Source organism: Nannobrachium achirus, assembly GCF_963921795.1.
Source record: "Nannobrachium achirus genome assembly, chromosome: 11".
NCBI classification, from domain to species: domain Eukaryota; kingdom Metazoa; phylum Chordata; class Actinopteri; order Myctophiformes; family Myctophidae; genus Nannobrachium; species Nannobrachium achirus.
Genome location: NC_137820.1, coordinates 49552177 through 49567305, shown reverse-complemented (window position 1 = coordinate 49567305; position 15129 = coordinate 49552177). Strand labels below are relative to the sequence as shown.

General features: G+C 42.9%; 2 protein-coding genes across 2 annotated transcripts; both read left to right on the top strand.

The window, feature by feature from the left end:
* Positions 1-1707: 1707 nt before the first annotated feature.
* On the top strand, positions 1708-3147 carry LOC308294405 (E3 ubiquitin-protein ligase TRIM35-like; the record flags this gene model as incomplete). Its single annotated transcript, XM_080737138.1, has 1 exon — positions 1708-3147. One exon carries the CDS (start codon positions 1708-1710, stop codon positions 3145-3147), a length of 1440 nt encoding a protein of 479 aa, XP_080593264.1.
* A 1505-nt stretch (positions 3148-4652) lies between these two features.
* Positions 4653-15021, top strand: slc25a44a (solute carrier family 25 member 44a). Its single transcript, XM_080737675.1, has 6 exons — positions 4653-4800; positions 6494-6804; positions 7626-7937; positions 9443-9626; positions 9812-9939; positions 10603-15021. The coding sequence occupies exons 2-6, from the start codon at positions 6667-6669 to the stop codon at positions 10792-10794; spliced, it is 954 nt and encodes a 317-aa protein (XP_080593801.1). The 5' UTR covers positions 4653-4800; positions 6494-6666; the 3' UTR covers positions 10795-15021.
* The last annotated feature ends 108 nt before the right edge of the window (positions 15022-15129 follow it).

The following is a 15129-nucleotide window of genomic DNA, read 5'->3' as shown; positions in this document are numbered from 1 at the left end:
ATCCGCCCCCTGGAATCTCAATCCACCCCCTATGACGTTGCACGGACGGGGCGGAAATGAGCCCAGGGGGTCCCCGGACCCCCAAGAGAACCAGGGACCACCCTCCCCACCCCAAACCCGAGTTAAGACACCCATCTGGGCCACTTTCCACCCAGCACCACCCTCTTCACCTCCGTGATGGAGGGTGTGCTCACTTTGTGCGGGAGGATTTTTCAAAGGACAGGGGCAGGGGAGATTTGCCCAGGCTCTGGTACCTCCAGAGCACCAGGGCCGACTCTCCACACCCTCTAGCCCGACTCGGGGCTCCCTCCTCGGCCACTTTCTACCCAGAGCCGGCCTCTATACCTCCGTGATGGAGGAAGTTCCCACTTTGCTCAGGAGAGTTTTACAAAGGAAGGAAGGGGGGAGAGAGCCTGGGAGCCTGGAGCTCGGAGCTCCAGGGCCCAGGGGCCGGCCCCTCACTGCTCGAGGCCGACCTGGGGGCCTCGGCCTCGGCCGAGGGACCACCCACGGACCCCCTGGAGCCCGAAAAAAAAAAATCCATAGCGGATACCCAAGCTCGCCAAACGCTTTAGGCTCCTATTCTACCGCCCTTTGGGCCTCGCGCTCGAGCCTGGTACCGTTGGAACCGGCTCGCCGCCCCGCACACGATGGTGCCATCGCGGACCCCCGCGGACCCCCAGGGCCGACGCCAGGCCCCGAAAACCGGGCCTGGCGACCTCCAGGGACCACCGGGGACCACCAGCGGGGGTCCCCGGAGGTCCCTGGCGGGCCTCCGAGCACCGCCGCCCGGGGACCACCACCAGGGACCCCCGCAGACCCCCAGGGCCGGCCCCAGGCCCCAAAAACCGGCCTGGGGACCACTTTTTCTTCTAAGTCCAGCTGGACTTAGAAGAAAAAACGGCTTGTCGTTTTTTCTTCTAAGTCCAGCTGGACTCGTCCGTGCAACGTCATAGGGGGTGGATTGAGATTCCAGGGGGCGGATTGATTCATTCTCATACTATCCAATAGCATCCCCCCCACAATCCGCCCCCTAATCTTTGGTCTGCAGACAGACCCGTCTCGGCCCATGGGCCTCTCCCCACACACACCCATTGTAACTTCAAACTTCATTTTAACCATGATAGATTCATTAAAAACACCCATTATTTTTTCTGGTGACTCATATTACCCTCATAATACGCGAGCAGGCCGTGTTTTTTCGATAACCTTTTTTTTTTTTTTTTTGTATTTCATTTTTTCCATTTTCTCAAATATTATTACAAATAAATTAAAAAGGTTATGGAAGAAACATAGCCTGCTCACATATTAGGAGGGTAGTATGAGTCACCAGAAAATTAATCTATCATGGTTAAAATGGAGTTTGAAGTTACAATGGGTGTGTATGTGTGGAGAAAAGCCCATTAGGTGTTTCCCTGTTGAAAGTGGAATATCCAAGGGATATTCCACTATTCAGTTAATCATCTGGGGACCCCCCAAAATAATTTGGGGACCCCCCTGGGGGTCCCGATCCACAGGTTGAGAATCACTAGAGAGATAAAAAACCGGATGTTACGTTGTCATTAAGCGACGGTCCCTCCCCCTGTTTCCTTTCGCCTCTTGGACGCAAACAAACAAACTCCGTTGAATTCTTTTTAAGCGTTATTCGAAGACTCGTTATGTGAAAGTGAGTGGAGATCTCGGGAACATTTTCACGTTGAGAGAGAAATGGCTTCTGCGTCGACCCTCCCGAGGCACGATCTAACGTGCCCTGTGTGCTACAGCATTTTTAAGGACCCAGTCCTCCTCACCTGCAGTCACAGCTTCTGTGAGCTCTGTTTGCAGCACTGCTGGGCGCCGCGGCCGGGCCAGCAGGAGAGAAAATGTCCAGTGTGTCGGAGTATCTCCGCAACAAGCGCGCCTCCTCGTAACTTGGCTCTAAAGAACCTTTGCCAGGCCTACTTGGAGGAGGAAGAGCGGAGAGCAAGGCCTGGGTTTCTCTGCCTTCAGCACGGTGAGAAACGCAAACTCTACTGCCTGGAAGACCAAGAGCCAATGTGTGTGGTGTGTCAGGCCTCCAAAAGACATAAAGATCACGAGTGTTGTCCAGTCGATGAAGCCGCTCGTGATTCCAAGGAGGAACTTCGGAGGGCAGCACTTACACCATTGAAACAGAAGCTGGATGTGTTTATTGAGACTAGAGATAAGTACAGTCTGACAGAAAAATGGATGAAAGCTCAGGCACAGAAGACAGAGAAACAGATAAGGGAGGAATTTAAGAGGTTTTACGAGTTCCTACAAGTAGAAGAGGAGAACAAGATTGTTGCACTTCAGGAGGAAGAGCAGCAGAAGAGTCTGTTGATTAAAGATCAGGTTGATGGGCTGAGTAAAGACATAACGACCCTCGAAGACAAAATCAAAGCCATAGAGGAGGAGCTGAAAGCTGAAGACATCTTTTTTCTGGACAAGTACAAGACCACATTAGAAAAAGCCCAGTGCACGCTGCAGGATCCAAAGCCGGTCTCAGAATCACTGATTGATATGTCCAAACACCTAGGAAACCTGGCCTTCGACATTTGGGAAAAGATGAAGGAGTTGGTCTCCTACAGTCCTGTGATCCTGGACCCCAATACTGGCCCACCTCGTTTAATTCTGTCCAAGGATCTGACCAGTGTGAGATATGTTGAGAAGAGCCAGCGGCTTCCTGACAACCCAGAGAGGATCAACTGCAGACATGGTGTCCTGGGTTCCGAGGGCTTTGACTCAGGGACTCATAGCTGGGACATAGAGGTAGGACTCGAGGACTGGGAACTTGGTGCGATGACAAAACATGGCCAGAGGAAATTAAGGGAACAACAAGGTTGGTTGATGTTGTGTCGAAATGGTAAATACGAGGCTGGAGTCATGTACAGAGAACGCACTAATGTTAAAGTCTGCCACAAACCCCAGGCGATCAGAGTAAAGTTGGACTGGGACAGAGGAGAGCTGTCTTTCTCTGATTCTGATACTAACCAACCTCTGCACACCTTCAGACACAGGTTCACGGAGAGACTCTTTCCTTTCCTTAAGAGTTACAGTAACTTCCACACAGTCAGGGTGATGCCAGTTGATGTGTCTGTCAAGGTAGAAAAGCTGTTGGGAGCTGGCAACACCATGCTCTACGCGTGAATCGTAAAACCACAGGTTCTTGTAAAGGTCAAGTACCAGCTGTTGACAAAATGGCTCCCAAAGAAGAGACTGTTGTGTACAGCTGAGCGACAAAAACAAACAAGAAAGAAGAATCGACAATACTGGAGAATCAACCATATAGAGCAATTAAGTTAAAAATATACACTATACAGGCTATATAAAGTGCGAGAACAGTTGAAAAAGACACAACACACAAAGAAACAGATTGTAGCTCAATCAATACAAAACTGATAAGAATTAATTAAGCTTTCTAGAACAACACAAAACATAAGCTTTCTAGAACAACACAAAACATAATCTCATAAGATGTTTGTTACTGCTTTATCTATATATGTAAATGTTTATTTTTCTGCTATTTGTTTAATTTTACAGAAGTAAACCAAAGCCAATTTAATAGAATAATACAGTTTTGTTTCTTTTTGATTTCTTTTCCATAATATGTCCATTATTCAAACGAATATGCCTACAGTTTTCTAATAGTTCACATTCATTGTTCACATTCATTAGACATTCATTGTTTTAGAATGTGTAGAAAGTCATTGTACATTACACTCACTCGACAGTCGGTATTGACCGCAGAACTGGGATTTGAAATGGCAAAATGTGCTTGTTTACAGCATTGAAAATGAGGGGTTTTCTACATTTCAGAATTTGAATAAAGATTCATTCATACTGTAAATTACAGTCTCAGATGAGTTTTTGACCTTGGGTTATTAATGAAGCAACTGGATTATTTTGTTGTAAAGCAGCATCAATAAACAACAATGTTATGTATTCACACATTTATATATTTGTCTTTAATCTGTGAAGCAGTAAAAGTTTGTCCCAAATCCATTGCTATTCTTAGAGGAAATCATCACTTGAATATAAAATGATCAGTCATAACATTGGTTAAGTGTCTGAGTTGGATACTAAAAATATATCTATAGCCTATATATAATATTCAAACAGACCATTATTTTACACAAGCATTGGATTCATATGTGGAATAATATCAACTAATTGCATTATAAATGGGGTACTGTCACTTTAAAAACGTCCGAGTTATGGTCACATGACATTACGGATATGACGCATGCAGTTTCTTTTTCTCAAGTAAAAAGATAAAAGTTCGATTTTAATGTCTTACATTAAATGAATGTACCAAACAAGTAGAACGAATGATTGTTCAAAAGCGAAAATATTCATTTTTAATACAAAATAATAAAAAATTAAACTCCAGTCCATGACCTTTCACCTTTTGTCAATAATGTCTGTTTTCCACCCACTTGCGTCACTAAGCTTTCTGGTCTCTATTTGCTGCTCAGTGCCCTGATCCGGTCTAGAGCCCGCCTACTGTATCTGGTCAATTGCCCGCGCACATACACGCAACAACCGGTTCCGTATCCGCTCTAGACACCAGACCGGATCTGCAACCTGCTATCTGCAACCTGCAACCAGTCCAATGTTTTCCAGAGCTTCCATACCAGCAGAATGGAGGGGACGGCATGACTTCTACAACACAGCGAACACGCACACACACAAACACCTGGAGTAGCGTTGAAGGCCCAGGCGTTCAGAACTACCACGGCTTGCCTTCTTGCATTGTGCACACACTCCTATGAAGACTCGGCGTGGATGCTCCATGTTTAGGTGAGTGAGGCGCACAACAAGAAGGAAGTCTATGTGGGTTTTGTGTGCGCTGTGTGCTTCAACATGAGTTGCACTTGAGTAACACATTAAACACAATGCTTGCTACTGCTACACAGTAACATCTGGGTATATTCTCCTAACATGCATGAATCACCTTGCTATTGTTATTGAGTTTCAAGGACAGATCAAGTGTCATTCATTGTGGTAAAAAGCATTTCCGTGTATGTGTTGCATATGTTCTTACATAAACGTATATAGGCCAAAGTTGGTCAGACTGGTATTATGTTGACCCTGTACTGCTGGACTTTCTATTACCCTCTGCTGGGGTCCACGACCATCGGTTGTCTCTGGCTGAATGAATCCCCGTATAATTACAGCGAGGTAACTTCCCTGATTAGACAGAAAGCTAGCAGGTTGTGAACCCACTTACAGTATCATTATATTATATACATGTGAGGTATAGTTAATTCATTGGGTTAGATGAGATTTCTGTGATATTACATACATTTAATGGAATTCATGAAATACTATGTAATATCAGAGTCATTCTAGTGCAAGGGTTAGATAAAGGTGATATGGTCCCTGTATTCTGTCCTGAAAGGATCATTTGAAAATAATTTGATATTTGCTTTTTGCTTGCAATGTGAAAAATATCTACAGTGGTATTGCCATTAATGCATGCTTCACGTCTGGACCATAACTTGTGTGCAGCCTGTGAACAGTACAGCCTTGTGTGTTGCATTTGTTGTGTGACACGCTTTGTGCACAACTGCTCAGACCTTTCTCTGCTGGAATGGTGTCACGCAGGTTTCTTTTTTGTTTAGTTTAGTTTTGACCTTATTTATTCAGGGGAGGATCGATGAGCACATACATTATGTTCTTTATCAGCAATGCCCTGCTTTACATTCACAGACACTCACACATTAAAACCTGGGAACTCAACTGCCCAGTATAATGCTGTTGGCATTGAGTGGCTCCACTGGAGCAATTGGGGGTTCAGTGCGTTTGCTCAAGGGCACTTAAACAGGGGTTAGGGAGGGGTAGTTCAGCGCATTAACATTGCCCACCAGATTTCTTCTGCTGGTCCAGGGAGGGAGAGTGTCTTTTGCAGGTCTTTCAGTCCGAGTGTATCAAAAAAGGCAACTGGGTTAAGGCAGCGGAAGCTTGTGATTGGCTGCGCGGAGGTGCCGAAAGTCGGGGGGACAGAGATACACCTAAACCTAACCTTAACCCTAACCCTAACCTCGGTAAAACTAACGCTGGTGAATGCTAACCTGGTGAAATGCTAACCTGCCGACGCTGGTGAATGCTAACCTGGTGAGTGTTAAACTGGTCGGACCAACGGTGCTTAACCCAGTTGCTTTTTTGATACGCTCGGATGGAAAGACCTGCAAAAAATGCTCTCCCGGTCCAGGGAATCGAACTGGTGACCTTTTGGCCACAAGCACACAACTCTAACCTTTAATGGGCCACCGCTGCCCCCAGGTAGTATATAGATAATATATATAAAGCAAACAATCATTTATTGACGTGGGAGTGAGAAACTGAGAATATATTTTATATCACCTCGGAAACCTGGCCATTGACATTTGGGAAAAGATGAAGGAGTTGGCCTGTCAAAGTTATCTGCAGATACAAGAAACAAGACCATATTAATAATATTAATTTATTATTTTTTGTTCTATTTCCACAGGTGACGGCAGAGGTGAGAGGATCCATGACAGAACACATGGGGCTTTAAAAGAGGGGGGCCTATCCTTACGCGCCCCCGCCTCCTCTGTCTTTCTCCTCCTCACTTCTTTTCCACAGCACACTTTTCCCTATCAGCCCGTCTCTCTCTCCCTCACGGGGCCAGCAGGCAGCATCATGCACCAGAAAGGCGCCATCCAGATCATAGAGTGGGAGGATCTGGACAAGAGGAAATTCTATTCCTTAGGGGTGTTCATGACCTTGACGACTCGTGCCACCGTCTACCCATTCAGCCTCATTCGGACACGCCTGCAGGTCAGCTTCACAAATATACACATATACACAATGACAAATGTGCTCTAAATCTAAAGCTCCAATAGTCTGTGTTACAAAATGTTTTAGGTTTACTAGCTTGGGCTAATAGCTTTTGTAGGAGCTCATTTGTTTATTTTTGTTCTTCAAGTCAGTTTGATTTGTATAGCACTTCAACAGGGGGTCCTCAGAGTTACTACAGGGGAGCTGCCAAATCCTTGTGTGATAGGATAATTATTTTAAATGAACAACTTGAACCCTATGCTCTGAGGAGAACTTTAGCCAAAAATAGCTGATCTACAAGCTCTCAACACCTCGCTCTGCGAGGCATTGAGAGCTTGTAGATCAGCTATCTTTGGCAAATAGGTATGGTGTAGAGGTAAAAAAGAGCAGACCAAGTACAGTGTGAACGGTCAAGTTTGCTAAGTATCGTCGATTTAAGATTTTAAGTGGTTAAAGTGTCAAACAAGTCTATGAATCTATCTATGAAATCGATGAGAATGCCCTGCTTCATCTCTCTCTCAGCTAAGGGGGCCTGAAAACATTGAAGACCCCTGGTATAGCACATTCCATGCAAGGTGAACTCGGTGTGCTTAAAAAAAAACAAATAATAATGAACAAAAAGATCTAAAAATTACAGCCACTGCCAGCCAACCATCTATTCGGTATCTGACAGGGAGTAAAGTGTTTGTTTTCCTCGTCCCTTTGAGCACTCTGGCTGCAGCATTTTGAATTTGTGGTGGCTTTTTAAAACCTGCTTCTTTAGGCTGACTACAAGGTCCTCTCTTTAAAATGTCATAAAATGGTCCTAAACTCCTGTGTAGGTCCAGAGGGGCAAAGCCCTCTACTCTGGTACCTGGGATGCGTTCCGCAAGATCCTGGGATCAGAAGGTGTGCGGGGCCTCTACCGTGGCTTCATGGTCAACACGTTCACCCTGGTGTCTGGCCAGGCCTACATCACCACCTACGAGCTGGCGCGCAAGTATGTGTCGCACTACTCGCCCAGTAACGTTGTGAAGTCAGTGATAGCGGGTGGCTCGGCGTCCCTGGTGGCTCAGACCATCACCGTGCCCATAGACATCGTGTCACAGCAGCTGATGATGCAGGGACAAGGAGAGCACTTGACACGCTTCAAGGTGGAATATTTAATATACTAATAATAATATTTAGGAAATTTAATGTTTGTATTTAATTTATTGTCAAGATGAAATGGGATGTTTATGAGAAAACCACTTTTTTGCTTTGAAGTAGGGCTGGACATGTTAAGAAAGCAAAGAGGAAATCTACAGGTCATAAGGGGAAATATGAACATCCCAATCGTATTACTACTAGAAAATCCTAGTGTTTGCACATAAATCCTTAGTCTAGTTGTGGGAAGAAAAGGATATCATCATCATCATGGCCCCAAATAACTTTTAAATACGAGTCTCGACTCTTAATAAATCGGCAAGAGTGCCTCTCATTTTCAATACAAAGGCTAAGCTATATAAGCTCTCCATCATCTGCAATAGTAGTCAGTGGTGCGTGTTCCCCACACTCCCAAGCCCCCACCGTTGCGCTTAGGTTCACCGGGAAAAACTCGGTCGCGAGAGGCGACATGGGTTCTGAAGGCAAAGGTGGAGTCAGTGACGTAGCGGCGGCTCCGGCAGAGAAGTATAGGTTCCACTTGCGCAAAGGCACGTCGCATCCGCATACGTCAGGGACGTTTACTTGAGAGACACGGAAGAAGGAGAGACTGTAAAGGATAAGTGATTGTCGTCTCAGGAAGAATGATATGTGACGTAGCACCGTTCGCGGCTGAGGCAGAAAAGCGGGGCAAAGAAGGTAAAAGAATGCATAAAGAGACAATAAATAGCGACGGTCCAAAAGCGAGAGGTAGGATTGTGCTGTTGGTTAAATGGTTTTGGGAATTGGGCCGTGGGTCTGTGCTAACATAGCTGCAGTGTAGCAGCGGGATACAGTACACGGGGCGTGATTAACTTCTCAGGGAGTGGCTAACTTCTAAATTGTATATAAGGATGGATATGATTAAATTCCTTTCCTTTTGCTGGTGCAACAAAAATAAGTTTGCAACTCCTGAGAAAAGAATACCCACAAGAAGATTTAGAAGAAATGGAGACATTTCAACGCAATATTCAAAGCAAAGAACGGTCATCTAAACGTGTATAAAACTAAATGCTGTGGAAGAGAGCTCTATGATTTAACTTGCATAGTTTTTGATTGATTCATTGAATACTTAATTCATCAGAAATGTAAAACAGCATGTGGAACAGTAAGAGGAAAAAGTCCTGGGTACTTGTTTCCATTGTGGCCCTGTGTGTTAAGTGTTAAGTTCAAGTCTTGGCCATAGTAGGCACACATTATCAATGTCAATATTGCACTCTCTTGGAGAGAAACGGATGAGCATTATACAGTACGTGTGATTCAGACCTCACAACCCATTACATAACACTTTTAACGTATTCTATCATTTTAGCTGTGTACTAGGATTATGTATCTGCCTAGGATTATGTCTTTTAATTTGAAGATTCACCAGGCTTCCCAGTTTATTTATTTATTATTCCAGCACGGTGAAGGGAAACGAACATAAATGCCCACCACTAGACATTTGCAAGACATTTTTGTTTTGTTCTGTCGTAAGGTGAAACCTAAGATGGTGATCGCAGCAAGCAAGAGTAAGTTCACATTCGGGCAGACGAAAGACATTGTGATGCAGATATTGGCAGCTGACGGGTTTCGTGGATTCTACAGAGGATATCTGGCCTCGCTACTCACCTACATCCCCAACAGTGCTCTCTGGTGGCCATTTTACCATTTCTATGCAGGTAACCAGCCATTGTATTATATTCTATTAGCATTATGAATTAGTTTGACCACACAGTGAAGAAAAACAGTATTGTGACTGACGATAAAGCGGAGGTTGTAAAAGGAAGGTCATGAGCCAGAATGGAAGCCATGACAGTGTGAATCGATCTGTGCAGTTCATTCATACGGTTCTCTCCATCCCCAGAGCGGCTGTCGAGGCTGGCCCCCAGTGAGTGCCCCCACCTCATCCTGCAAGCTGTTGCTGGACCAATGGCTGCAGCTACAGCCTCTACCCTCACCAATCCGATGGACGTGGTTCGAGCCAGAGTACAGGTAAACTGTAACAGTCACTTTCTGCCCAATCCATTGACTGTTACACATACATACATATGGTATATCTGGGATAGGGATGGGATGATATGAAAATGTCACAATTATTGTGACCAAAGAAATCGCGATTTACAATATTATCGAAATAATCAAAATATCCCCAGCATCCATTATCCTGGGGCGGAACATTCCCCGCGGAACATTCCGCCGCATTGGCAACGCATTGTGAGCTCGTAGATCGGCTATTTCTTGGCAAAGAGATTTGGTAGAGAGTGAATAAAAGACTGTATCAACTATCAAGTATGTATATTATATGTACATTTAACCAATAGAGTGTTGTACATTTAACCAATAGAGTGTTTAAATGGTACCAGATATGCAGCTCGGTAAATAAAAGGTGAATTGATCCCAGACAGTGCATGACGGAGGACAATTTCATGATAAAGTAAATCTCGATTATTGTTTTTTATCACGATAAACGATAATATCGCTTATCGTCCCATCCCTAATCTGGGATGCACTCAAGTGCTGTGTGGTCGTGTGTTACCCGGAATTGTGACTGTGCCTTGATGCCACCCACAAGTTAAACATGGGCTTTACCATTTACATTTCATTGATTTTGACTGACGTTTCTTTGGTTGTGGTTGCTGTTTGATCCTGTTTAAGGTGGAGGGCCGGTCGTCTGTGGTAGAGACGTTCAAACAGCTGCTGGCGGAGGAGGGGCTGTGGGGAATGACCAAAGGTCTGTCAGCGCGCGTCATCTCCTCCCTGCCCACCTCTGTGCTCATCGTGGTCGGATACGAGACCCTGAAGAGACTCAGTCTGCGGGACGATCTGGTCGCGACCAGACACTGGTGAACTCTGCCACAAAGCACAGGTGTTTGCCTACAGACTGCCTCAGTGGTCCCTACTCTCCCAACCGACTATGACCTCTCAATGACAGTTGGTTAACAGGAAAGGAACTGCTTGAAAACAGTCAATGGTGAGCAGGGACTAAATTCATATATTGTCTATTGTCTAATAGTTTTCTTTTCTTTTCTTTTTTAATAAACAAAATGGTTACCTATTGGATTTCAGCATCACTTTCACCACTACATCTTCTAGAAAGGGTTTTAGAATAGTGCCTCCAAATGAATCATCCATATTTAAGTTGAGGCAAACAATGGACCAGGTTTCTTTTTAGAGTGGAACAGGACCTCCGCACGAGGTGGTTAGACTAAATTAAAATGTAATTCTTTAGGCATTTGCAGAGTGACTTAGAAAGTGCATGAGCCGTAGTCAAACTGGGTAAATGGAATATAAATAAAACACTTAAATGCTACAAAGTAACCTCTTTGGTATACCGATTCTGATCCCCCCCATAACTTGCTTATCGGTCGATATCGAGTACTGATCCGATACCATTGTGTAATAAAATCAAATCTAGGACAGTAGTTCTCAAAGTGGGATCCAGGGACCCTCAGGGGGTGCCAAATGGACCCTTACAAGTCTGTAACTCTTTGAGATTGTACAAATGGAACCAAATGACTTGTACACTCTTTGGGGTTTGAAATTAAAAAGTTTGAGAACCACTGATCTAGGAATACTGTAAATAAAAAAGTTAGTCAAATAATGTAAATTGTACACTAAGAATATAAAACAGTAGTGGCACATCAATTCAAAATATTACTGTAAATGAAATCTCATCATGTGATAAATTACATGGTACTGTATCTGAATGGCATAGTACTCGCCCATACAGATTCCACCATTTTAGGCGGTATTGGTAGCTTTTCCGATACTGGTATCGGACAAACTTTTTTATTTTATTTTTAATGCTAGTGTATGTTGGTTAATTGTTCACATGTCATGTTATTTGACCACAAACACTATGTTATTTGGCATCATGTTAAGACATGATGTTGGACTAATCTTTACCTGGTATGCTACTGTAGTTAGTTTGTCATTCACTACAATCTTGCATTTTGTCATGTTACTCTGGATAAGTGTGCCTAAATGTCTAAATTGTAGCTAGGATACCAGGTAAACATCCAACCTACATTTGTGGACAAGCACACCGTATATGTCTTGTCTAAATAACATGCATATTATTGTATACGTGAACAAGTAACCAGTAAATCTATTTAAAAAAAAGTGATACAAGGAAAGAGGAGTATGAGGTGGAGTGACTGTGAAGAGATACATTTTTAGGCTGCGGTGGAAAATGGTGAATGAGGCTGTAGTAGTGACTAAGGAGGGGAGGTCATAACTAAGGTTGTCACAATTATTACATAATTGTGTAATCGTGATTATTTGACATAACCGTGATTATTTTTCATAATCGTCATAATCATTTCCATGTAAAGAATAGTGGAAGTAGCAGATCTACAAGCTCACAACGCGTCGTTGCGACGCGTTGTGAGCTTGTAGATCGGCTATTTGCACTATCAATGTTCTTTTTTAAGTATAAAGTTGTCAAATATGTCAGTAATTTCTTTGTATATTTAGCTTATGTTTCATATCTACCATGTGCAACTTCAAAGCCTAAAAGCCAAACAGAAATGTAATTGTCAACGACAAAAACAATTAAATCGTTAATCGCAATTATTTGAGAGAAAATGAATCGTCATGTAAAATGTCATAATCGTGACAGCCCTAGTCATAACACTGCCTGTGAGCCAGGAGGAAGAAGAAGAGTCTGCTTGGAGTGCAGAGCAGGGTCTTGTAGAGAAGTGAGGGACATGTGTCCTGTGATAGGTAATCATAAGGGTCCATTCACTGCCTTTGCCGGCCATTAGTATGCTTCTGTTGGCTGGCGATCACTTCACATTCTGAAGGGTGTGAAGTGACCACAGCTTTATTCTGCCATCCTCTCAATGGATCAGTAACTCATACTCAATAAGACGGTACCATATTAAGAGCAACCTCACCTGGTAAGCATCCCTCCCACCTAGTGTGCAAGGGACCACAGGAGAAAGAACAAAAACCAAACTGCAATACCTGTGTAACACATGAGTTGTCAGCCTGAAGAAAAATGACGTTCATCATCACCATTTGTCCTCTCCCCTGGCCCCCACACATGTAAAGTGTCTGAGTACTTAGAAAAGCACTATATAAATTCCAGATAGGCCTATTATCTATCCTGTAAAGCAGTGATTCAATATGTCATATAGGACAAAAACATCGACTCAGGAACAAATAAATTGTTGGTACTGCTGCTTGTTTTTGTATAGTGTGTACTGCCATATTATTTGAAAACAGATGTACATTTTTGGGTGTGGTTAGGACTTATTTCATAATTAAAGGGGAAACATCACAGATTTTAAACCTGGGTTCTATCATTCCAAGGCGTTGGGAAAACTGCCAGCCTACAGTACATAAAACATACAGTGTATGTGGAGGATCACGTCCAATAGAATTATAGGATCCTGGTTAAACATTTGAATTGTTGACCTTTAAAATTTTATTTTACTTGGGGAAGTGTTATTATAGAACAGCACATGCAAATTTGACTGAACTGTAAATGATGTACATGTTTGTGACTAGAGTGTTAATACATCTTATTTAGCTCTCAAGGTGACAAAATCAATGGCCTGTGCTAATGATTTAACTCTAGGCATGGATTCTCATCGGATCTTCATTTTAGTTCTAGTCGCCACTTAATTAGCCCTGGAGTTAACAATCTGGTAGATTATTTGTTGGTAGTCTGGGTCCTCAGGGCCAGAGTTGAGAATCACGGCTTTAAAATGGTGATTGTTTAAAAGCTTGAATGTGCATTCCAATAGATCAGCGGTTCCCAAACCTTTTTGGCCGTGCACCCCTGTTACCTCCTGGCCTAGCTGACACACCCCCCACATGCAAAGGAAATATATGAATGGACATATATTTTTATATTATGTAACATTATTTAGAGGGCACTCGTGCACCATAGGGGGTGCACGCACCACAGTTTAGGAATCCCTGCAATACATAATACATGTTTTGTGTTTTGTTTTGCTTCTGGAGAATGGTTACACAAACAGACACAGCTCTGGAAGCCCACACTCCTGTATCTCGACATGCATTGCAGCCATTACTTCTAGCAGTGTCTGTTTAATTTCAATTACAAAACACTACTAAATGTGGTATTGATCAGGTGATGACTTGAACCATATCGTATTGCGGTATTGTATAAAAGCCACTCTAGGGCCATCACCATCTTGATGCAAGAGAACCAGCTAGATGGCAACAGTGCTGTTGTCACATCAGGGCTATTAGGCCAAATATTGATTTCTGTTAAAACGGTAGTTAAAACAATAGTATTGGCTTATTTAAAAAATAATTTCACTTGTTTGCATTATTCTAGGTCTGAACACTTTAATTTGAGAGAAATGTCTGTGTACCTATATTAGTGAACAAAAATGTTCATATACTCAAACACATCTATGTAGTAAAGCATGAAAAAATTGTGCATTGTTCCCAAAGCTACCCGATAAACTACTGTATATTTATTACATCCATACTGGATGGATCTTTGATTTTATCTTTTCATATATCACCATTATTCATAACTGTTCTCTGATACCTCAGACCCATACACAACAACAGACAAACACATTTTTTATTTAAATATTCATATGTCTGGCATTTGTGCCACCCATTTAAACATAAGAGGTACAACATCTGTGTGAAACTCACCGTTTCATATTAAGATCAACAGTTGGTAGTCATTATGTTAGAACACTGCCTCTTTTTACCCACAGCAGCTGGAGAAGCTGTTTGTGTAGCCTATAGCCATGTGAAGATTTCTTTTAATTCTTTTAGCCAGACCTGGGAGCTGTATTGGAGTTTAAGAGAGAACATAGAGGTTATTATGCTTAAAGGACTGGGTTTAAGTTGTCTATAAAGTCACAGTACAGTATATACATGTATATAACTCACACTGCCTGTTTTGTTTTTCAAAACAGCTGGAGAAGCTGTGGGTGTACTGTACAACTGTTTCCTGGGATGCAATACATCCCACTGGTGGTGAATTAATATTTTGTGCCAATGTTTTTTAATTGTTTTGTTGGGGGGGGGGAGGCAGTAAAGTTGACCATGTACTTGTTCCATTTCATGAAGTGACATGTGGACACTGAGCAAATGAAATGTACTGATTGTGTATGATATTTGGCAAATGAGTCAAAATTAGATTCATGCGTCTGTCTTTATATGTGAAAGATAAACTGCTCAAAT